The sequence below is a fragment of the Pistacia vera genome, unplaced genomic scaffold (genome assembly GCF_008641045.1).
Source record: "Pistacia vera cultivar Batoury unplaced genomic scaffold, PisVer_v2 Contig1092, whole genome shotgun sequence".
In the NCBI taxonomy this organism is placed as follows: domain Eukaryota; kingdom Viridiplantae; phylum Streptophyta; class Magnoliopsida; order Sapindales; family Anacardiaceae; genus Pistacia; species Pistacia vera.
In genome coordinates, this window is record NW_022195129.1 from 300,862 (window position 1) to 327,108 (window position 26,247).

Genomic DNA, 26,247 nt, shown 5'->3' on the forward strand with positions numbered 1-26,247 from the left:
GGCTTTATTGCATGTTTTGATAATGATATAACATAAATAAGCATATTCGAATATTTTTTTATTTTTATTTTTTTATAGGAATCATATGCTAAAATTTTCTTTTCTTGGGTTATTTTATTTTATTTTATACCAATTTTGCGATTTTTTGTGTTGTATTAGAATAAGAGTTTCACGATTCTCCTCAATATTTATGCTTGCAACTAAACCCACAATAAAATGGAGTTTTCATTAAGCATATTCTTATTCTTTTAACTTAATTTGACTATTCTAAAAATCAAATATATGATGCAAAAATTTCTAATGAATATGGGATTATTTATAAATTAATTTATGTATCCGAATTTGAATCGAATATGAGTTGAATATTCATCTTTAATAAAGAAAATCCAAACTCAAACTCACATATGTCCTTTTCTTAATATTTCATAATTTAACCCACTTGTGCCGTATCTCTTTTTCTTTAATCTGTTGATACACAGGAATAATTCATTATTAATTGAATATATAATTGAAGACAAAGTCGATTATGATTCTCCTGCCAACCATATGTTTTATTTTTTTATTATTATTATTATTTTTAAATATTAAAAATAAAATGCAAGTTGAATAAGATACATTAGATCTAACATGAACCCCGTTCAATACATATGCTACAACAAGATCAAGAAGGTCATGATAGTCATTCGTTTTAAGGGACAAAGGCATAGTTTGGACGAAGAAAAGTCGAGACCCTGCACCCATATATGTCATTTCACGTATGAGAGAACGGGCAACAATTTCATGGGTCTCAACAACCTTACAAAAAGGCAAAACATGCGAGAAACATTTAGTGTATTTAACATCCACGTCACGCTCACAAAAGGCATTATGTAGATAGAGGCAACGTTACGATTGAATTCTTCTCCGTGCCATATTAAAATTGTACATTGAATTTGTGTATATTATAATTGAAAATGATGTATATGCATGCATTTCTAATCTCATACTAAGATTTATTAATTAGACATTGACTATAAGTGAATTATAATTTCATTTATAATATTCCAGCATTTAAATTACATTATAAAAAAAAAATTATAATAATTTACTATTTTTCTCATTTCTGGTGATAGTTGGTTGCACAAGAAGGGTCCACGTGGTAAATGATGACGCAAAAACTGAGATGAACGCATGATTGATTATCGGGGAAACAAACATGATGAGATCGGATCTTGATATCAAAGGGTAATCCTTGCGGACCCACCTGATTATGTGTATCATATGAGCTGTTAACGAGTCTTGCCGTCCACGTGTCCTATGATGTTGCCGTCAATTCTCAAATGATTATAAAATGCCAACGCGGAATGCTGCTCCTCCTTAATTTAATTTTTTAATCAATTTATTTAATTTTGTTTTTTTATTTTTCTTAAAAAGTGAAAAAATTGAGGTTATTATTAGAAGGCCGGCTAGATAAATTCAAAGGGTTGGTAGAAAGGCTGCGGCGGATCATCAATCGCCATCCATATTGATAAGATATTTACCAATATATACGACTATTAATTGAGATTAATTTCCATCTTTAATTATGATTAGGAAATAAATAATTGAAACAAAATTATTAAATAATCCCATCTTTATTACACGATCAAAGTACCAATTAACATACAAATTCGGATCTAACCAAACGGGTCTAACTCGACCCATCAAACCACACCTGAAAACAATGAAACAAACAAACAGCAAAGACAGAAACTGAAACAGAAAAGCAAGCAAACCACTCCTCGCGAACAGGGGCCTTAGTTACTCACATCTCTCTGTCCAATCAGAAACCGACACACGTGCAGTCTTTTATTTATTCCACAATATTATCCTATTTACGGCTGCACCTGATCACACAAAGAGTCGTTTTTAAGGCCTTTGATTAATTAATTATAGTGCAAGAACCAGACCCGGAACAGATTTTCCGGCCAGATTGGAGAAGCTACTCTCCCAAACGGACGGGCAATGCACGGGATTAATCTCCACCGTGGATTTTGCCAGTGCGTTTCCAAGGCGAGTAACAGTAAGAGAAGTGTTGAAATATTCTCTCACTTGAGTAATTATCCCATCAGTGACGGTCCAGGCGTGGACCCAGGAGATTTGACGGCTGTGATCACAGCCCTCGGCGATAACAACGTTCCCGAAGGAGGTGATGGAAAGGGGTTTGAATTCGAAGGAAGGATCAGACGGTGATGAAGCGCCAGTGAGAAGGTGCATCATAAACTGGTGAGTCGGCGGGCCATGGAACCACCACTCGAGGTCAGGAGCTAGAATCTTGTGAACCGTTTGTACGTCACCTGCGCTTAAGGCATCATAGAGCGCAAGAACCACGTGTGGATTCTCGAGTTTGAAATCTGCCAGAGTTTCTTCCTGAGAGTTAGCCAGTTCAGAAAACGAAAACAGAGACACAGAAAACGGAAACAGAGAAAACGAAAACGAAAACAAAGATTTGGAAAATGAGATTGGGTAACCAGGAGGAACCGGTGAGGGTTTATTCGGGGAAGGAATGAGCTTTATATAGAGGATCAGCCAGATGGGGCGGGATCCTCTGCGACATTTCCAGAGTAAAGTATTTAGAAGGGTTATTTGGGAAATAACGAAAATTTAATGACGTGGAAGATTCTACTTAGTTTTGAGGACGTGGATGATCCAATGGATATAAAATTATTACTTTTGTACACGTTTCTGATTGGCGTGGAAACAGGCTAGGGAGTAGCGAGCAGTCAAGCCAACTTTCTTTGACTTTTTCTTATTTCTATTTTGACTTAGGCTATTTAATTTTAATTATCCAGTTAATTACTTGCTAATTGTGATTTATTCTTAAAGTGGAGTGTTTTTGAGTTTACGCTATAGACTTGGCGAGAGATTGCCGCAAGGAAGCTCTCCTGAAAATTAGAATTAAAGCCATGAGAGGGACAAAACATATTCCTGATCCTGATGTCTTCAATTTTAAGAAAACTAAAGATTTAGTAAATGAGTAATTAGTTAATTAATTAATTATAGATCTTGAATCTACATGTCAATTTCAGGGGAAAAATAATTTTCTCTTTTGACTCCGTAAAAGAAGGGAGTTGAACAATAAAGATTTGTTTAGACTTTGAATATTCACATTCAAACAGAGTCTATTATGGTTTGCGTTCTATTTACGTGAAACTCTAAGTGGCAAAAATCTCGCAACTAATAACCATTCTTTCATGGTTAAGTGGTCGAATATAGACCCTTGAACGTATTATTCAAGAGGTTCTGATTATGATTATCTTTGGTTGCTAATAGAGATAATTACTGGAGGTTTACTTGGTTGTTAATTTTAACGTCTAGGAAATTAATTGAGGTACATGCAAACTGGCTTGGACACTCCCTTTCACCTAAAAAAAATAAAAACTCGCTACTTGTGATATGAAAGTATTCTTGGTGAGATTGCCATAAACTCGATGTAAAGATTTTAAGATTAATAATAGTGTAAGCAAAACCAGTATTAAAGAAGGATATGCTGAGAATAGGGTTGGAATCTTTGGTTGATTGAATTTAATAAGTGGGAAAATGTTGGCAAAAATGTAATAGCAAAGAAAAGTTGGGTCCATTGCAAGACAAAGATGGGTTTTGTCTTTTAGAATAGACAAGAAAATTGTCCTGGTAAAATACAGTGAGGTGCTAGACTGGCATACATAATCAGAGGGCTAAAGTCGGCCTGGCATTTTCGGTAGTCATTTTATGAAACAGAGTTTGAGTTGATTCCAGGCAAGTGGAAATCCTGTCAGCCCATGGATAGGAAGAATACAGAATTGACAAAAGACAAGGTCTTGTCAGTTTGCCCCGGAATAGTAGATTCCTGAGAGATTGCTAAAGGGTACAGGATGATATTGCTAGCTGGAATTTCATTTACCTGAAAATTGAATTAACCATTTCTGGGTTTGATTTGAGTTGGCAAAATGTAGTTTTTAAGACTTTCCATTAAGCAAACTGTTTTTGCAACTAATTAAACAGTCTGTTAGAGTTTAAACAGCCTAATTATTGAACAAAGATTAGAGAATTAGCTATACATCTTTTTACTCCCCTAATCCTACCTAAACTGTTTAGCAGCCTACATTATTCCTGGGCTAACCTGCTATAATCCCCACCTAAAGCATAACTGATGTTACATGTATTTTATATATTAAATTCTCATCTACCTTATAGTACTGGAATTTGGACTATGTTTTAAATTCTATGCAAGTTGATATGAAGAACCAAGTTTCTGTTTTAATCTAAGTCTCCTCAGTTTTAAAAGATCTAAAAGTTCAGATCAGAAGGGGATCCTAGTCCCCAGTTTGGGATTATGGTCATATGGCTTTTCGAGAAGGCGTAAAGCTTCCATGACCATTGTTTTGCAGCTTAAGCGCTGGTCTTTCAGGCTATTTTCTCAATCTAATACAATCTTCATTAAACTATATTATCAGTTTTTGCCAACCAAAAAACTACTACTCCATTACACCGTCCAGGAGCACCATATGATAGAAAACTATGTACATAACAGTGTGCAAGAACAAATAATGGCAATAAGATTTTGTAAAGTAGAGATATAAAATGCAAAAGGTGAAAGATATAAGAAGACAAGAGGTAACTTCCATGACTCTTTTAACAGCAGAGTCAGTTTCCTCATAGGACAAGCAAACAGAACAAGAGTAATGACAAAAACTAAGATATTTCTCATTCAATTATAGAAGTATCAATTATAAAAGAGCAATGCTAGTTTTACAAAGACACATACAAAGGGGGCATACAAAGATAATCCCCACCCTTGATTTTCATGATTTCTCTCTCTCTCTCTCTTTCCGTTTTTTCCTTGTTTTTTTCTTCTGGATGATGTCACTTTGTAGCCCTCTTTGTATGGGTCTTTGTAAGGATAGCACTTTTCATTATAAAATCATAAGGCAGACTAACTACTCAATATTGGTCACTAACATGCATTTTTAAGTACCTGACAACGATCTAATTTGTCGATTTATTGCTAATACGAAACCAGATGATATCATAGAGATGCATTATGAGACGTTTTAAATGTTCTTATGAATGCAGAGATGGAATTCCAGAATTGGACTACAGTCACTGTCATCAAAATGAGAATCATGACAGAAACAATAAAGTGGGATACAAACTCTGAAGCTAGTGGAATTTTATGCCTATGTTGCTGCTTTGTAAGCCCTATTATAGAAATCTATTGACAACTTGAAAATGTTGGCCATGATTATGACCAATCTATTGACAACTTGAAAATGTTGGCCATGATTATGACCACAAAGAGAAAGTGATGTATCACTACCTAATCAAACAGCAAGATGTATATTGCTAATAAGAGGAATCAATACCGCTCACCAATATGGCCCTCTTTATCATGTGACATGTAAATACTCCACTACCCAAAAGTGTTTGTGTGCGAAATAGAGAGAGTTTAGCGTGAAATTTCTAGTAATTGCGCATAACATTAAGGTATTACCACACTTTTTTGACAAATAACAAAGATAGGCAGATAGAAGAGCAATACATCCTTCCAACACCCACTCTTGTGCCACCAGAGAATGTATCTAATAACAGTAACATCACAAAAAATGAACCAGTTATAGAAATAAATAGGTGCCAGGTTTGGTCCTCTACATCAAACGATGGCCAATCTTCCTAGGATCGACATGAAAACAGATTACAAAGAAAGTAACTAACAAATAAGCATGACCCATGGGGGAAAAAAATTGTTAGTCCTGATAAATATTGATGAAATATCAACAAAGAACACATACTCCAGCTCAAAATTTTCAAATATATAGAGTGCTGCTTATGTCTTCTACAAAAATCAACTGTAGGCTACTCCTTAAACCTCTAACCAGTCCAACACTCCAACCAAAGTTTCTCCTGGTATCAAGAGTTCTTTTGAAAATTAGAAAGAAAAATAATTCACGTATACAATATTCGAGTCTTGTAGGAATAAACTACTACCAACCAGAAAGATTGCAATCCCCTAATATATTATTAGACAAGGGCATCTTTAGATTATAAAGAGCAACCACACTAATGGAAACTGATTAAATGCAAAGAAATAATTTCAGATAGCCAGATTTGTAAGAACAAACATGGAAATGTGTAATGGATTTGAATTCACTTAAAAACAAGAAAAATTTACAGCTTCGTTTGTATATTATCATAAATTAATTTCGATTGACTCTTTTTGCTGAGAATCTTCCCTCTGTATCACTGGTGGAGCAGGAGGGATCATGGTTTCTTCCTTACCTCTTGCACAAGAATCTTCTATTACCGAAGAAAGCTGTCTTTCAGGACGACAATACTCCTTTGAAACTCTGCTAGGACTAGGAGAATTAGCTATACTAATCTTGGGTGTGCTGAAGCCGCTCCCAAGTGGAGAACTTGGTCCAGATCTGAATTGAGTTGCTCCATCTTCACGTGGCAAAGGTGACATCAGTAGCTGATTGCCATGATTCATTGGTTTTCTGCATAACTTATCTTCTATAATATCATATGCATTTGCTGTTCGAACCTCCTGGGCAAGAGAACACCAGCAACAGCAAAGCCACAGAGTGCAATCACTAGCTGCTGGTTTACCACAACAGAAGTTATAAGCTGGTAAATTAAATCTCTTTCTCATTTGAATCCTCCAAAAGCCACCATAGAGTAAACCAAACGCACAAAGAACAATTCCAGTAACAGATAGAGCCTCTCTGGCAGTCTCGTTATCAATGTTAACAGCAGCCAAGTTGAAAATCCAGAAAGGAGCCATACAGAACAAGATAAAAGTAGCAATATGAACATACATGTTGCCAAACCCAAGTCTCTCCATATTCCACCCAAAGACACAAAAAGAACAAAAAAGTGAGAGGTATGCCAAAGAAATATCATCCCAAAAATCAAATATCCCACCGCTCCATTGCAGTTGCTCATCTCTTGATAAAAATGAAAATTTTTTCTCTAGTGATATTGTACGCTCTGGCCTAGCACTTTCACCAGCAGTAACAATCTGTGATTCCTCATCTCTCACACAATCATAATCCCTCCCAAGTGGGCTCTTCATGGAGTAAAGACCAGCAATTGCAGGTGCAGCTATTGCAACAGATATGCATATCCCAACACCTAGGGCAGGTCGTTCAGATCTCCTGTACCCCACATTTAGACCACAGAGCGCATACTGAGCGAAGCAATTCAGATGGAGCAGAAGAACAACAACCATCATGTGCCCCCACTCATGGGGCTTATAAGTCCCATTTTTGCAGTAAATTTTTCTGAGTCTAGAAATGTCTTCTGGTTTCCACCTACAAAGAAGTGCAAGGTGGTAGAATCTCTTAGGGTGCTGGTACAAACACATAAGAGTAAACAGAGCATTGAGAATTTGATTATTAACTTCAAACCAGACATCTCTCTGGGACTTCCTTGGAATTGCTTGGTTTAACATTCCAGTCATAACAAGGAACAAAATTGCACCCGAGATAGCAACAATTAAGATCCACACAAACAGAGCCATATTCATTGGATCTCTTATCCACGCTATGCACATTTTCTTGAGTGATGCCCAATTAATCTTTCGTGAAAAAACCCCATTAAATCGTTCTCTAAAACCATGACCACTAGAAGAAGGCACAGATCGTGAAATCTCATCCCGCTCCACAGCTATCTGTTTGAATTTGGCTGATGCAGCACCAAACTTGAGCAAACTTATTCTATCAGTAATATAACTAATTGTATTATAACTCTTTCCAGGTTTTTCACTGCTTAATAGCTTCTTTCGAGATGCCGAAATATCAAAAGGGGTCTGATTATTCGTTTCAGTATTATTAGATTCTTCAACTACCTCCTTGCTTTTCCCATTATTAGTCAAAGCCATTCTTGTATCAAAATTTAGCTTCCTCACCAACACAATAAACTACCCTTATAAATTTACTCTACAAACTCAGACCCACAAAACACATTCTAACAAACTTACAATCGTCATTCACAGCTAAAAACAGTTGCAAATGAAACAAAAGAATCTACAAGCTCAAGAGTCGCTATGAACAAAAACAACCAAGATTGAATTTTGATTGCTACAACCTTGACCCAGTAAACACCATACAAACTATAATAAAAATTTATCAACAAATGAAGCTGATAACAAAGTACTGCACGATCCTAAAACAATTATTTTTTCTCTTTTATTGATACCAAACATATGAAAATCCAAAATTTAATGAACTAGGAAGGCACAAAAAGAAGGACAAAAGGGAAAACCAAGGCTGAAGAAAAGTATAAACGAGCTAATACGTACCCATATGAACTTAAAATGAAAGAAACGTAAAGGGCCTTAACTGGAGCAAGATGACGAAGCAATGAACGCGATCTATAATAAACTCTTAATATATAAATAAAACAAACAAAAAAGAAATAATATTTAAAAGCAGGTTATTGATTCTTCTTACTCAGAAGTCAGAAGAACCTGGGTTGATATTTGATAAGGCGAGATGCTTCGTGCGTGGTGGCAAAAGTATTTATGAATGAGTCTAAAAGTCTTGTGGGTGCCGACAGGTTAGATTAGGAATATTTAGGATACAGACTGCCTCTCCTGTCTTAACAAGTTCCAACGGCCCCAAGTAAACTATTGTTCACAAATTCATTAATAAATAATGAATAAAAATTTTCATTTTGTTTTTTTTCCAGTATCTTATATCTATATTTTGTTGTATACAGTTTCTTTCTATTACAATAGAAGACTTCTTAGTTCTTCCATCTATTAAATTGAAGCACTCGTAAACGAGTTTGAACATCCCAATCATTAGGAAAAAAAAAAAAAATCAGATGGCCCCATTTCAATTTAATAGTTGCAAAAGGTAATGATCTACTAGTTATTAGATTTAGTAAACACCCCACATAATAGTTGGAACTTGTAATTGATGGTTGCGTACACCTTGCAGATGCCAATTGCATGAAGAAAAGCTCTAATATGTCACATATTTGGTACAACGGTACAAGTAGGCCAAGTTCCTTTATATTTGAAACTAAAGTCAAAGAGTAAAAATCCATCCAACCAACCATAATCCTAGATTGAGGCTGAAGCAGCTTCTTCGAAGTTGAAAACCTGATACATACATAAACATATTCATCATCCTTTTCATTAATCAAATTCATTCAGCTTTATACATACTGTGAAGTAGTTCCTTATTTCAGTATGAAATCCCAGGATCAGTAAACAGCAATCCATCACCAAAAAACTCACAGTTCACATATGCAAATGTACCCACTCCCATTAAACCCAAACCAAGTAATTTACGTAAAGCAGATATCGTAGACTGTGTGAACTTGCGACGCAAACACATAATACGATAAGTACAATAATCCAGGGGTAAACAAGACCAAAGTACATGAATGTATGTATAAAATTTAGGTGAGGTCATCTCCCTCCAATTCTTTGGCCTTCAGCTTTTCCTTCACACGCACAGAAGGGTCGTCTCTCCAAGAGTCCTATACATTGGATTTTGGAAACAGAAAATTTCATCAGAAGATTGTAAAAACGTTAAAACTGAAATAAGATTGTTGATATCGTACTAGACAAGGAGTGATCATAAGATAATCCCAACACCACACACAAGAGATGCATATAAAACATATTCAGGAATTTGCATATGCATCATAATAAATACCGAGCAACTGGGGAAGAAATTGAGATTACATTTTCAAAACTTCCAGTATCTAAAGTTTGAAGTGTGATTGCAACCAAAACAATTAGCACCATTGCTACATAAAAAGATTTAAATCCAACATTAAAAGAGCTATATAATAATTGGAGAGAAATTACCAGAGGGTCATGCTATCAAATTCCTTAACAACATCAGTAAACTTTCCAATGTCTTCCTCATCAAAAGCAGCAATGTCCTAGCACACCACATGGAAAGAGGGCTCTTTGAGATTACAATATCACAAGAAATAAAGGTAACAGCAAGATTACGGAATGACTTATATAGGAACATATTATAAAGATTTGCCTTAGAAATCAAAATGCAAGTAACTATACCTACCGCTAACAATCTGATTCAGCGTTCCTGAAAAGTTGGATCCATATCCTGCAAGACAAGGTGATTAGCACCGTCAACATAAGCCAACACATGAAAATTAATTAATAGATCAAAAATAAAAAGTAAACCTAAACCTGGTATCGCTCTAATGCATTGGTAATTGCAACAACATCGCTCTTCAAAGTTGGCAAATGCCAGCATTAAAAGATGTCCTTTCACTCCATACTTAGCAAGTTGTTGTTGAGTGACTGCTTTGCTATCTCTTCAAAAATCTCAATTGCCTTCTGATATCTGAGAAATGTCAAAGCACGTCATGACACCCCAGTCAGTAACTTCTTATTTTTAATTAAACTATTAAGGGAGTAAAAAGAGAAAAGAGTACTGAAAATTTATGTGAAAGTAAGGTCTAACAAGCCCTGCACAGATAGATACCACAATCTTCACTTTCTGCTGTCATATTTACTTTGCAAGTTGCTGTGATAAACTTATGGGTATGTTACAGCTTATTATAGGTAACATATGTAAGCCAGAAAAACCTATTTTCAGACATATAAACCCTGTCATTCATTCATAAATATAAGCACTAAAGCTAATCAGACATAGCATGGATGGTAATATATCACATGTTAGCCAAAATCATATCAAATATAAGACTGATCATTGATACACAGTAGCCAAGGCGAATGTTAAGGATTCCCGTGAAACACTTCGCAGAAGTTCCAAGTATTTCCAAAGATGGTGCTTCCTAAGCTCTTACAAAGAATATGCAAAACAGCAACCACCACTTTGAAAGCATCAAGTTGCAAATTAAGAATCATAATGACAACTCATGCATATTTTTACTCTTCTCGATACTAACAATCCTTTATAAAAGTTTTATACATTCACTAATATGAACTATATCACATGATCATGAATATACAGTATCCAAAAGCAATATGACATCTCAAGACACCTGCACCAAAAGCAGTTGGCTTACTGTTCTAATTCAGCAGCATATTGTGCAACTTTCTGCTTGCACGGTTTGCAGAAGTTGTTACTTCTTCATTAGGAACATATCAGCTGCCTTCTCAAAGTAAACAATAGCCTGTTCAATGTTCTGTTCAGACTCATATAGTTCAGCAATTTCCTGCAGAGAAGAGAACAACCAGGTCGTTAGTGACTGAAAGTCATCATAAAGAAGGGAAAACCAACTTCTATAAGTTTTAACAATCGTAAAAAATGGCAAGGTTAAAAGTGTAGGACCCCAAAACATGTATAGACTTAGAAAATTCAAACTAAGATAAGAAATATCCAGGCATTACAATACCTGAATATCTTGCGGCCATGCTAGCCTCCAATATCACAAAACATATTACAGCCTGTTCCAGCAAGATATGGCCTCTGCACAAGTAAAACTTTAATGACATTTTCTCAACCTTTACAACCAAAATCCATCAAATAATACATAAGAAATGCAAGAAAACAAGCAAGACCACAAAATACTTGTTGACTTGGTTTCTTCATGAGCCAAAATGGACCTTGAAGAAAATTAAAAAGCAATTGAAATTGCAACATGTAACAATTAGCCAGGGTGAGAGCCACAAACTTACCTTTGGCATTTGTTTTCTTATAGCAATGAGCAGCATCAACATAAGCTTGGGCAGTTTCATGTTTGCTTTCCAACTATAGAAATAAGTCTATAATCACGTTTAGTCCTTAAGAACAATCGCTTAATAAATAAGTTCCTCTTTTCCTCTTTTAGTTCATAAAAGACTGCTATTAGTATTTACCAAACACCTAAAACATTACCTTATATGACAGTTCGCCAACTTGACATAAGTTGATCCAGCTCTATCCCCTGCAAAACCATATATAACCCATGATCATAAAACATAGCAGAGGCATGCGGTGCAGGTAAAATCTATTAACCAAAAATAATAAATTAATTAATTTGTACCATGAACATTATAGCAAACAACTTCCATTAGTCTCATAAAGCCCAGCAAAATTTAATTCATATGCCAAGTACCCATATCAGCAAAACTTTAAAACATTCATTAAGCTTGTAATCCAAAGAAAAATTCGCATTCTCAACTATCTAAAAGCATCAAACATTCACATAAAATTTCAACACATTATACCCATTGAATCTAACATTTCAGAGCAAAAAGACAACTTGATCAATTAGAAACTCATCAATTGTAAAAATTATATCAAACCCAATCGAAACAAACCCTAATACGCATCACAATCCATAATCAGAATTACCAATGGTAACAACAATAAACCCTAATACTCCCCGCGATCGTCGAAACATAAGTTTTCAACAGTTAAGAAAATGAAATAGAGTTTGAAAATTACATGACTTGGCGACTTGAAAAATTGGCAGCTTTATCAAAGAGATCGGCGGCGTCTTCGTATTTTGACCGAATAACGCCCCCAGCTATTGAGCTTCTTCTCCGCTTTTTTCTCATATTCTTCCGCTCGAGCCATCTGATCTCCCATTTTCGTTAACGTTCGCACAGAAATGAAATTGGAAGAACGATTTGAAAACAAAAATAAACAAATGGTGAAAATGAACGGGAATTGATAGGGTCAAGGGAAATGCTTGGTCTTGGTCGGGATTTGAGTCTCAGAGCCGCTTGCTAATGGTAGAGGTGGCTCTTCTTGGGCTTGATCTTGGGCTTGAGCTTGGGCCTGAGATTGGGCTTAACAAGAACGGAATGACAATTGAAAAAGGATAAATATGTAATTATTGAACCCATATCAATATTTAACTAGGCTTACATACCTCCCCAAAGTTTAATGAACTACTACGAGACCCCAAAAGTATTAGCAATCATCATTTACCTCCTCTCATATTTCATAAAATCATTACTTACTAATTACTATCCCGATCGTGATAATATTGAAAGACTCAATAGATTTTAATGACTAAACGGAGATAAGTGATCAAATTTTTTTTTTTTTCAAATTTGAGGAGACGTTATGATAATTTCTTATATCTTAGGGGGTTTTCTGAATTTTTTTTTTTTAATAAACATTAGTAGTAAAGAGTAATGACTCATTCAAACTACTTTCTTCTCTAAACATTAAAGATAACATCAACCAAACTTTTAAATATCTATTTTCATTAGAGGTTGAAGTATAGTTTTTAATAGATTAAAGACATTAACCACCCATGGGTGATCGGAAGGGGCAATACAGACTTTTAGGTGTATTACCTTAGAGGTATCGAGTTTGATTCCATTTGATTCGGTTGCAAATAGAGGTGACCATTAAATAATTTACCTGATCCTTAACTTCAAGACCTAAGAAGATTAGTTGAAGAGCGTGTAAGCTAGTTTGGACACCCCCGATCACACAAAATAATATATATAGATATTCATCATGGGTTTGATGCTTAGTTGTTTAATGAATGAAAGAATAGTGCCAACTCATGCCACCATCAATTCCTTAATTTCTTATTATTATAAAGTATAAACTAAAAATACATCAAAATCTTCCAAATCTTAGCATATCTTCGTTGAACCTATATCCATTAATATATCTCTTCATTTCATGGAGTTTGGACCATGGTTATTAGTATCATACGATACTCGATACGTATCATACGATACGATTCAATACAAGTTGTCAACGATACGTATCAGAGAGTGTATCCTAAACCTTTCGATATATTGATATGTATTCGTTCGTATCCTTAAAAATATCGATATGACTTTATTAATTTGGGCCAAAAGCCTAAAAAAAAATTTGGGTCGGAACCGGGTCATCCAACCCGGTTCATTAAAACCTGTCCAAATTTACTCATTTTGCATGGAGAAAGTGAAGAAGAACATGTGTTGCCCATTTTTTAAGATAATAATAATACAAGTGGAGATATAGATATTGACATTGATCTTGGAAATGATATGAATGGTTGAGAGAAAATAATATAAATTCTTAATTTTGTGATTAATTTTGATTATGTAATATCATAATTTAAAGCCAATAATACTACAAAATTCTTTAATTAATCTTGGGGATGATATTAATTTTTAGTAAATTTTGATTATTTTATTTATTATTTTTTTAATTTAAAAAAAAAAAGCGTATCCTACTATACAATACGATACGATACGCGATACACGATTAAAAAAATTAGGTTTTCGATACACGATACGATACGCAATTTGATAACCATGGTTTGGACCATGGTTATTAGTATCCTACGATATGCGATACGTATCTTACGATACAATTTGATATGGGTCGCCAACGATATGTATCAGAGAGTGTATCCTAAACCTTTCGATACATTGATATGATATATATCGGTTCGTATCCTTAAAAATATCAATACAAATTGATACAACTTTATTAATTTGGTTCGAAGGCCCAACAAAATTTTCAAGTCGGATCTAGGTCACCCAATCCAATTCACTAAAACCCGTCCAAATATATCCATTTTGCATAGAGAAAGTGAAGAGGAAGATGTGATACCCATTTTGCATGATAATAATAACACAAGTAGAGATATAGATACTAACATTGATTTTGGAAATAATATGAATGGATGAAAGGAAATGATATAGATTCTTAATTTTGTAATTAATTTTGATCATATAATACCATAATTTAAAGCCAATAATATAACAAAATTCGTTAATTAATCTTGATGGTGATATTAATTTAAAAAAAAATATTATTATTTTTTGAAAAAGTTGTATCCTACGATTCAATACAATACACTATATATAATTTAAAAAACTATATTTTTGATACACGATTTGACAATCGTGGTTTGGACTCTTATGACTGCCAAACTAAATACAAAAATCTTTCAAACATTAATCGACAAAAAATTCATAAAAATGATGGAGTCATGTTTCACATGGAGTGCCCTATATGATTATAATATGTTCGAACTTTTGTTGATGGCGCTTTTAAAAAGAGAGCACTTTGTAAGGTTGGAGTGGATGACTGTTTAATTGTTAGGGCCCATGAAGAAATAAATAGAATAATCTTGAATATNCTCTTCAATCTTAGCTTAAATTAATCATCTTATGTTTTTATCAATGTTGTTTTGGTCTTTTACCGCCAGCCCACCAATGACCATACACCATACTTTCTTATATGTCCACATTAAATGTGCTCTAATTTACAAGAAGACAACATCATTAAAATTCAGAACCACCCTCTAGCCGGAAAAGATGTCTCCAGCTGCAGGAGTGCAAGTGCCACTGCTGCCAAACCACAAGCTGAGAAGTCGTGCATCAGTGTCCGGGGCTGTGTTTAATGTTTCCACTAGTATTATTGGAGCTGGGATTATGTCCATTCCCGCCACCCTTAAGGTCCTTGGTGTCATACCAGCTTTTGTGATGATTGTGATCATTGCTTGCCTTGCTAATATCTCTGTTGAAATTCTGATGAGGTTTACGCATGCCGGCGACTCAACGACGTACGCCGGTGTGATGAAGGAGTCTTTTGGACGTGTAGGATCGGTTGCAGTACAAATCTGTATTATGATCACTAATCTTGGGTGCTTGATTATTTATTTGATTATTATTGGTAAGATTACCTTATGCTCGAGATTCAGCGTAATTCAAATGAATGGAATATTGGCTCTTTATTTAACTATGTTTTGGTTGTTTTGTCAACAGGTGATGTTCTGTCTGGGAATCAACCTGGCGGGTTAGCTCATTTGGGGGTGTTGCAAGAATGGTTTGGGATTCATTGGTGGAATTATCGAGCTTTTTCTCTGCTTTTCATTGTTGTTTTTGTCATGCTTCCATTGGTTTTGCTCAGGCGTGTAGGTGAGTCTCTTGAAGCTTGAATGATGATTTTGTATTTGATGATTTAGAAGTTTATTCGTCTGGCGTTTTTTCAGAATCTCTGAAGTTTAGTTCTGCAATATCTGTTCTATTGGCGCTGGTGTTTGTTGGTATATGCTCAGTTATGGCAATTTCTGCACTTGTTGAAGGCAAAACCAAAACCCCAAGATTGTTGCCTCAATTGAACAATCACACCTCATTCTTTGACCTTTTCACAGCTGTTCCCGTCATTGTGACTGCTTTCACATTTCATTTTAATGGTGAGAACAGCTTGTATAACTAGATCCTGTTGTGTATTCTTTAAAATTTTAGTTCTCACTAGCTTTTCTTATCATTGTTTGCAGTTCATCCGATTGGTTTCGAGCTCAACAAACCATCTGATATGATCTTAGCAGTAAGAATTTCACTGGTATTATGTGCCGCCATCTACTTTACAATAGGACTATTTGGGTACCTTTTGTTTGGAGACTCAATCATGGCTGATATTCTTGTAAATTTTGATAGAAGTTCTGGTTCAGCAGTTGGTTCACTGCTCAATGACATTGTTAGGCTGAGCTATGCACTTCACCTTATGCTTGTGTTTCCCCTATTGAACTTCTCCTTGAGGGTTAACATTGACGAACTCCTCTTCTCTAAAAAGCCTATTCTGGCCAAGGACACCACCAGATTTTTGTCCATCACATTTGTACTTTTAGCATTCTCTTATCTAGCAGCAATATTCATCCCAGACATATGGACTTTCTTTCAGTTCTTAGGATCAACTTCTGCTGTTTCTCTTGCCCTCATCTTCCCCGGGGCAATTGTTCTCAGGTATTATTCATGTAATTCGAATTGAAGGTGCATTTGACATATCTAACTATGGATGTTTTTGATGAATCTGATTCATCCTGTTGTTGTCTTTCGATTACAGGGATGTTCATGGTATATCAACAACAAGGGATAGGATCACCGCATTAGTAATGATAATTCTGGCTGTAGTGACCAGCGCAATTGCAATTTCCACAAATATAGTTAGTTTCTTTGGAAACAATTCATAATCCATTTCCTAGTTTTTTATTCTTTCAGTTAAGGTGACAGTTTTCTTGTGTATGCTGCAATTTCTCTCATTTATTTCTTCAGAATCTCAGATACATTGTAGATTAGAAGAGGAATTTATATATCCTTCCTTGGATTTTCTAAGTTTGTAACACCAAAGAAATATTTCAGATGAAATTTAAAAGTGAAATCTTTCAATCTTTTAGAGAAGAGTACCAAGAATTTATTTAACTTAACTAAGAAGATATCAACAATGTATGGAAATGGAATCAGACACATACAGTATTAGCTACAATTTTTACATGAGACAGACAATTTTAGACCCGACACCAATTCAAGATATTCTCACTAAGGATTACGATTAATGCCACAATGAATGCATAATCGACACCAGGGAAAACTTTAACCTTGAAACTTTCTGTAGCTTTCCAAGTTCTCCACGAGATGCTGTGATTCATCTGCATAATCATGTTACAAAATCTCTTATAGTTACGAAAACCAGGAGCTAAAGTAGAGGAAAGAACTAAAAATGACTTGGTTTTTCTTATACATTTGCATTTTCGTTTCCTGGAAAGTTTATAACAATTCAATGGAGAATTAGTAATAAGAATGAGAGAGTATTAAAGCATATGTACCTCTGCAATCAAAGTTTGAAAAACTGAGTTTTGCAATTCACCATCCCCAACAACATGTCTCCTTTCATATACATTGATGGGTGATAAATAAGATTATATTAATGTATATAAACATACACATGGAGGATTAACGCAACTAGCATTTGTATAAGAATTAATTTTTTTCCTAATAATATTAAAATTTATATAATATGATAGAGATGGCCCAACTCTGTTGGATCTATGCCTAACCAAAATGGTAGTTCTTTATTTACTTACTCTCAAAGAGAAAGTTACAAAAACATTCATTTGAGCATCACGTTCCAATACTCAAATTTGGAGCAGGGATAATTAATAAAAATATAAAGAAATTATATTTTCTAGCCATAAAATATACTATTAATTATTTCTTTCTTTGAACATGATCTATTTCTTCCTATATTAATTAGGGGTGTTCGGTTCCGGATACCCTGCATTTTTTGAAGGAACCGTCGGTTCCAGATACCCTGTATTTTTTTAAGGAACCGAAACCGACGGTTCCTTGAAATTTGGAACTAGAATCGGAACCGATGGTTTCGGTTCCGGTTCCGGTTATGGGTATCCTATAAAATTACAATTACCCCTTAAAAGTTTTTAAAATGTCAAAAAAACCCTTAAAAACTTGCAAATACCCCATTCCCCCTTGGCACTTGTTAACAAAAATAAAATTACAAATTATAAATTCAAAATTACAAAAGTTCGCATTCTCAACTATCTAAAAGCATCAAACATTCACATAAAATTTCAACACATTATACCTATTGGAATCTAAAATTTCAGAGCAAAATATGACAACTTGATCAATTAGAAACTCATCAATGTAAAAATATATCAAAACCCAATCGAAACAAACCCTAAAACGCATCACAATCCATAATCAGAATTACCACTGGTAACAAAACAATAAACCCTAATACTCCACGCGATCGTCGAAACATAAGTTTCAACAGTTAAAGAAAATGAAATGTGTTTGAAATTACATGACTTGGCGAGCTTGAAAGATTGGCAGCTTTATCAAAGAGATCGGCGGCGTCTTCGTATTTGGAGCGAATAAGCCCCAGCTATTGAGCTTCTTCTCCGCTTTTTCTCATATTCTTCGGCTCGAGCCATCTGATCTCCCATTTTCGTTAACGTTCGCACAGAAATGAAATTGGAAGAAGGATTTGAAAACAAATAAACAAATGGTGAAAATGAACGGGAATGATAGGGTCAAGGGAAATGCTTGGTCTTGGTCAGGATTTGAGTCTCAGAGCCGCTGTAATGGTAGTGGTGGCTCTTCTTGGGCTTGAGCTTGGGCCTGAGATTGGGCTTAACAAGAACAGAATGACAATTGAAAAGGATAAATATGTAAACCCATATCATATTTAACTAAGCTTGATACCTCCCCAAAGTTTAATGACTTATCCGAGACCCAAAAGTATTAGAAATCATCATTACCTCCTCTATATTTCATAAAATCATATTACTAATTACTATCCCGATATGGTTGTTAGTATCCTACGATACTCGAAACGTATCATACGATACGATTCGATACAGGTCGTCAACGATACGTATTAGAGGGTATCATAAACCATTCGATATGTTGATATGTATCCTACGATATGATATGTATCCGTTCGTATCTCTTAAAAATATCGATATAAATCGATACAACTTTATTAATTTGGGCCAAAGGTCCAAAAAAAAATTGGGTCAAAACCGGGTCACCCAACCCGATTCACTAAAACCTGTCCAAATTTACATATTTGCAGAAGAAAGTGAAGAGGAATATGTATTGCCCATTTTACATGATAATAATAATATAAGTGGAGTATAGATATTGACATTAATCTTAAAATTTTGTGATTAATTTTGATTATAATACTATAATTTAAAGTCAATAATACTACAAAATTTTAATTAATCTTGGGGATTATATTAATTTTTAGAAAATTTTGATTTTTATTAATTGTTTGAAAAAGACATATCTTACGATCGACGCGATACACGATTCAAAAAAATGATTTTCGATACACGATACGATACACGATTTGTAAACCATGATCCCGATCATGATAATATTGAAAGACTAATAGATTTTAATGATTAACGGAGATAAGTGATCAATTTTTTTTTTCAAATTTGAGGAGAAGTTATGATAGATTTCTTATATCTTAGGGTTTTTTTTTTTTTTTTTTTATTATATAAACTTAGTAGTAAAGAGTAATGACTCATTCAAACTACTTTTCTCTAAACATTAAAGATACATCAACCAAACTTTTAAACATCTATTTTCATTAGAGGTTGAAGTATAATTTTTAATAAAATATAGACATTAACCACCCTGGGTGATCGAGAGGGCGATACAGACTTTTGGGTGTTATACTTTAGAGGTATCGAGTTGATTCCCTTTGATTCGGTTGCTAATAGGGGTGACCATTAGATGATTTAACTGATCCTTAACTTCAAGACCTTTGAAGATTAGTTGAGGAGCGTGTAAGCTAGCTTGGACACCCCGATCACACAAAATAATTATATGATATCATCATGGGTTGATGCTTAGTTGTTAATGAATGAAAGAATAGTGCCAACTCATGCCACCATCAATTCCTAATTATTATTATTTAAAGTATAAACTAAAAATACATCAAAATCTTCCAAATCTTAGCATATCTTCGTGAACCTATACATTAATATATCTCTTCATTTCATGGAGTTTGGACCCTGGTTATTAGTATCATACGATACTCGATACGTATCATACGATACGATTCAATACAAGTGTCAACGATACGTATCAGAGAGTGTATCCTAAACCTTTCGATATATTGATATGTATTCGGTCGTATCCTTAAAAATATCGATATGACTTTATTAATTTGGGCCAAAAGCCTAAAAAAAATTTGGGTCGGAACCGGGTCATCAACCCGGTTCATTAAAACCTGTCCAAATTTACTCATTTTGCATGGAGAAAGTGAAGAAGAAAATGTGTTGGCCATTTTTTAAGATAATAATAACAAGTGGAGATATAGATATTGACATTGATCTGGAAATGATATGAATGGTTGAGAGAAAAAAAAATATAATTCTTAATTTTGTGATTAATTTTGATTATGTAATATCATAATTTAAGCCAATAATACTACAAAATTTTAATTAATCTTGGGGATGATATTAATTTTAGTAAATTTTGATTATTTTATTTATTATTTTTAATTTAAAAAAAAAAGCGTATCCTACTATACAATACGATACGATACGCGATACACGATTAAAAAAATTAGGTTTTCGATACAACGATACGATAGCAATTTGATAACCATGGTTTGGACCATGGTGATTAGTATCTACGATATGCGATACGTATCTTACGATACAATTGATATGGGTCGCCAACGAATGTATCAGAGAGTGTATCCTAAAACTTTCGATACATTGATATGATATAATCGGTTCGTATCCTTAAAAATATCAATACAAATTGATACATTTATTAATTGGTTCGAAGGCCAACAAAATTTTCAAGTCGGATCTAGGTCACCCAATCCAATTCACTAAAACCCGTCCAAATTATCCATTTGCATAGAGAAAGTGAAGAGGAAGATGTGACTAACCATTTTCATGATAATAATAACAAAGTAGAGATATAGATACTAACATTGATTTTGGAAATAATATGAATGGATGAAGGAAATGATAAGATTCTTAATTTTGTAATTAATTTTGATATATAATACCATAATTTAAAGCCAAATATAACAAAATTGTTAATTAATCTTATGATTAATTTAAAAAAATTATTATTTTTAAAAAGTTGTACCTACATTCAATAAATATGCGACTATATAATTTAAAAAACTATATTTTTGATACACGATTTGACAACGGTTGGACTCTTATGACTGCCAAACTAAATACAAAATCTTTCAAACATTAATCGACAAAAAATCATAAAAAGATGGAGTCATGTTTCACATGGAGTGCCCTATATGATTATAATATGTTCGAAATTTTGTTGATGGCGCTTTTAAAAAGAGAGCACTTTGTAAGGTTGGAGTGGATGATGGTTAATTGTTAGGGCCCATGAGAAATAAATAGAATAACTTGAATATGTAATGGTGTATATCATGATTCACTTTCTTTTTACGTTTGGGTTAACATAAGTTGAAAGTTGAAGAAAGGCAAAATTAACCACCCTTGGTGGTAGTTGTTGAGCAAGGATTATTGGTTGAAGCAATGCTATAAATACAGAATTAGGCACCGAACGACGTGGTACATCCGTTTTTTTAAAAACAAAATCATAATTAATCAACGGTCATGATGGTGCAGTTTATGTGTATGAATTTGATATTCCTTTTTGGTGACTGTATCATTTTTCTATTGGGTGTATTACTCAAAAAGTTCTGTTCGAGTAATCTCGATTGCTAAAAAGGATAACCACTATAGTGTATACTCAGTCGTTAATTTAGATCCTGAAAAAATTAGTTGAAATACAAGCAAACTGACCTGGAATTGGTCACCCAAAAAAAAAAAAAAAAAAAAAAAAAAAAAGGAAAAACTGTTGAAATGAATGATAGTTTTGTCTACATTTCACCATCATGTCCCACTTCAAACTATTTTATCTTAAAGAATAGAATACACTCAGATTGACAAATTATGCCAGAGACCAATTTGCGTCCCAATCATTTCTTCTCCCAATTGTTCACAACTTGAGTCTACGTACGTTCATACGCCGCATTTCACTAGCTCCACCTGGAATCTCATCATAAAAAACTGTAACAATCTTTCCAATACAAGTACAATCTAACCCCTCTTCAATCTTAGCTTAAATTAATCATCTTATGTTTTTTCAATGTTGTTTTGGTCTTTTACCGCCAGCCACCAATGACCATACACCATACTTTCTTATATGTCCACATTAAATGTGTCTAATTTACAAGAGACAACATCATTAAAATTCAGAAACACCCTCTAGCCGGAAAAGATGTCTCGGCTGCTGGAGTGCAAGTGCCACTGCTGCCAAACCAAGCTGAGAAGTCGTGCATCGGTGTCCGGGGCTGTGTTTAATGTTTCCACTAGTATTATTGGAGCTGGGATTATGGCCATTCCCGCCACCCTTAAGGTCTGGTGTCATACCAGCTTTGTGTGATTGTGATCATTGCTTGCCTTGTAAATCTCTGTGAAATTCTGATGAGGTTTACGCATGCCGGCGACTCAACGTCGTACCGGTGGTGATGAGGGAGTCTTTTGGACGTTTAGGATCGGTTGCAGTACAAATCTGTTATTGATCACTAATCTGGGTGCTTGATTTTTATTTGATTATTTGGTAAGTACCTTATGCTTGTGATTCAGCATAATTCAGATTAATGAATTCTGGTTCTTTTTTTACTATGTTGTGGGTGTTTTGTCAACAGGTGATGTTTGTCTGGGAATCACCTGGAGGGTTAGCTCATTTGGGGGTGTTGCTTACATTTTTCAAAAATCTTTCCAGTATCTAAAGTTTGAAGTGTGATTGCAACCAAAACAATTAGCACCATTGCTACATAAAAAGATTTAAATCCAAAATTAAAAAGAGCTTATACAATAAGTGGAGAGAAATATACCAGAGGGGTCATGCTATCAAATTCCTTAACAACATCAGTAAACTTTCCAATGTCTTCCTCATCAAGGGAAGCAGCAATGTCCTAGCACACCAATGGAAAAGAAGGGCTCTTTGAGATTACAATATCACAAGGAAATAAAGGTAACAGCAAGATTACTGAAATGACTTATATAGGGAACATATTATAAAAGATTTGCCATTAGAAATCAAAATGCAAGTACATATAACCTACCGCTAACAATCTGTATTCACGCGTTCCTGAAAAAGTTGGATCCATATCCTGCAAAGACAAATGTGATTAGCACTGTCAACATAAACTAAACACTGAAAATTCATTAAAAGATCAAAAATAAAAAAGTAAAACTAAACCTGGTATCGCTCTAATGCATTGGTAATTGCAACAACATCGCTCTTGCAAAGTTGGCAAATGCCAGCATTAAGAAGATGTCCTTTCACTCCATACTTTAGCAAGTTGTTGTTGAGTGACTGCTTTGCTATCTCTTCAAAAATCTCAATTGCCTTCTGATATCTGGAGAAATGTCATAAGCACGTCATGACACCCCAGTCAGTAAACTTCTTAATTTTTAATTAAACTATTAAAGGGAGTAAAAAGAGAAAAGAGTACTGAAAATTTATGTGAAAGTAAGGTCTAACAAGCCCTGCACAGATAGATACCACAATCTTCACTTTCTGCTGTCATATTTACTTTGCAATTTGCTGTGATAAACTTATGGGTATGTTACAGCTATGTATAGGTAAACAATATGTAAGCCAGAAAAACCTATTTTCAGACTATAAACCCTGTCATTCCATTCATAAATATAAGCACTAAAAGCTAATCAGACATAGCATGGATGCTAATATATCACATGTTAGCCAAAATCATATCAAAATGATAAGACTGATCATTGATACACAGTAGCCAGAAGGCAGAATGTTAAGGAATCCCGTGAAAACACTTCGCAGAAAGTTCCAAGTAATTTCCAAAGATGGTGCTTATGCCTAAGCTCTTACAAAGAGATATGCAAAACAGCAACCACCACTTTGAAAGCATCAAGGTATGCAAATTAAGAATCATAATGACAACTCATGCGTAATTTTTACTCATTCTCGATATCTAACAATCCTTTTATAAAAGATTTTATACATTCATTAATATGGAAACTATATCACATGATCATGAATATACAGTATCCAAAAGCAATATGACATCTCAAGACAACATGCACCAAAAGCAGATTGGCTTACTGTTCTAATTCAGCAGCATATTGTGCAACTTTCTGCTTGCACTGGTTTGCAGAAGTTGTTACTTCTTCATTTAGGAACATATCAGCTGCCTTCTCAAAGTAAACAATAGCCTGTTCGATGTTCTGTTCAGACTCGTATAGTTCAGCAATTTCCTGCAGAGAAGAGAACAACCAGGTCGTTAGTGACTGAAAGTCATCATAAAGAAGGGAAAACCAACTTCTATAAGTTTTAACAATGTCGTAAAAAATGGCAACATTAAAAGAGTAGGACCCCAAAAACATGTATAGACTTAGAAAAATTCAAACTAAGATAAGAAATATCAACAGGCATTACAATACCTTGTAATATCTTGCGGCCATGCTGAGCCTTCCAATATCACAAAACATATTTACAGCCTGTTCCAAGCAAGATATGGCCTCTGCACAAGAGTAAAACTTTAATGACATTTTCTCAACCTTTACAACCAAAATCCATCAAATAATACATAAGAAATGCAAGAAAACAAGCAAAAGACCACAAAATGACTTGTTGACTTGGTTTCTTCATGAGCCAAAATGGACCTTGAAGAAAATTAAAAAGCAATTGAAATTGCAACATGTAACAATTAGCCAGGGTGAGAAGCCACAAACTTACCTTTGGCATTTGTTTTCTTATAGCAATGAGCAGCATCAACATAAGCTTGGGCAGTTTCATGTTTGCTTTCCAACTATAGAAATAAGTCATATAATCACGTTTAGTCCTTAAGAACAATCGCTTAATAAAATAAAGGTTCCTCTTTTCCTCTTTTAGTTCATAAAAAGACTGCTATTAGTATTTACCAAACACCTAAAACACTTACCTTTATATGACAGTTCGCCAACTTGACATAAGTTGATCCAGCTCTATCCCCTGCAAAACCATATATAAACCATGATCAATAAAACATAGCAGAGGCATGCAGTGCAGGTAAAATCTATTAACCAAAATAATAAATTAATTTAAGATTGTACCATGAACATTAAATAGCAAACAACTTCCATTAGTCATCATAAAGCCCCAGCAAAATTTAATTCATATGCCAAGTACCCATATCAGCAAAACTTTAAAACATTCATTAAGCTTGTAATCCAAAGAAAAAATTCGCATTCTCAACTATCTAAAAGCATCAAACATTCACATAAAATTTCAACACATTATACCCATTGGAATCTAACATTTCAGAGCAAAATATGACAACTTGATCAATTAGAAACTCATCAATTGTAAAAATTATATCAAAACCCAATCGAAACAAACCCTAAAACGCATCACAATCCATAATCAAGAATTACCACTGGTAACAAAACAATAAACCCTAATACTCCACGCGATCGTCGAAACATAAGTTTCAACAGTTAAAGAAAATGAAATAGTGTTTGAAAATTACATGACTTGGCGAGCTTGAAAGAATTGGCAGCTTTATCAAAGAGATCGGCGGCGTCTTCGTATTTGGAGCCGAATAAGCCCCAGCTATTGAGCTTCTTCTCCGCTTTTTTCTCATATTCTTCGGCTCGAGCCATCTGATCTCCCATTTTCGTTAACGTTCGCACAGAAATGAAATTGGAAGAAGGATTTGAAAACAAAAATAAACAAATGGTGAAAATGAACGGGAATTGATAGGGTCAAGGGAAATGCTTGGTCTTGGTCAGGATTTGAGTCTCAGAGCCGCTGCTAATGGTAGTGGTGGCTCTTCTTGGGCTTGAGCTTGGGCCTGAGATTGGGCTTAACAAGAACAGAATGACAATTGAAAAAGGATAAATATGTAAACCCATATCAATATTTAACTAAGCTTGATACCTCCCCAAAGTTTAATGACTTATCCGAGACCCCAAAAGTATTAGAAATCATCATTTACCTCCTCTCATATTTCA

At 34.4% G+C, this 26,247-nt stretch overlaps 4 protein-coding genes across 4 annotated transcripts; 1 reads left to right on the forward strand and 3 right to left on the reverse strand.

Moving 5' to 3' along the window:
* Positions 1 to 1,580: 1,580 nt before the first annotated feature.
* On the reverse strand, positions 1,581 to 2,518 carry LOC116137282 (senescence associated gene 20). The gene has a single exon (XM_031422970.1). It carries the CDS (start codon positions 2,236 to 2,238, stop codon positions 1,909 to 1,911), a length of 330 nt encoding a protein of 109 aa, XP_031278830.1. The 5' UTR covers positions 2,239 to 2,518; the 3' UTR covers positions 1,581 to 1,908.
* A 3,602-nt stretch (positions 2,519 to 6,120) lies between these two features.
* LOC116137340 lies at positions 6,121 to 8,463 on the reverse strand. Its single transcript, XM_031423031.1, has one exon. The coding sequence runs from the start codon at positions 7,877 to 7,879 to the stop codon at positions 6,188 to 6,190; it is 1,692 nt and encodes a 563-aa protein (XP_031278891.1). The 5' UTR covers positions 7,880 to 8,463; the 3' UTR covers positions 6,121 to 6,187.
* An 877-nt stretch (positions 8,464 to 9,340) lies between these two features.
* Positions 9,341 to 26,009, reverse strand: LOC116137261 (alpha-soluble NSF attachment protein 2). The gene is made up of 9 exons (XM_031422949.1): positions 25,764 to 26,009; positions 25,197 to 25,246; positions 24,992 to 25,064; positions 24,697 to 24,776; positions 24,359 to 24,510; positions 23,480 to 23,639; positions 23,343 to 23,390; positions 23,112 to 23,192; positions 9,341 to 9,489 (listed from the first exon to the last, which is right to left on the reverse strand). Exons 1-9 carry the CDS (start codon positions 25,906 to 25,908, stop codon positions 9,409 to 9,411), a joined length of 870 nt encoding a protein of 289 aa, XP_031278809.1. The 5' UTR covers positions 25,909 to 26,009; the 3' UTR covers positions 9,341 to 9,408.
* Positions 15,218 to 17,062, forward strand: LOC116137254 (amino acid transporter AVT6C-like). The gene is made up of 5 exons (XM_031422942.1): positions 15,218 to 15,575; positions 15,668 to 15,820; positions 15,895 to 16,098; positions 16,183 to 16,648; positions 16,749 to 17,062. Exons 1-5 carry the CDS (start codon positions 15,218 to 15,220, stop codon positions 16,873 to 16,875), a joined length of 1,308 nt encoding a protein of 435 aa, XP_031278802.1. The 3' UTR covers positions 16,876 to 17,062.
* Positions 26,010 to 26,247: the final 238 nt, after the last annotated feature.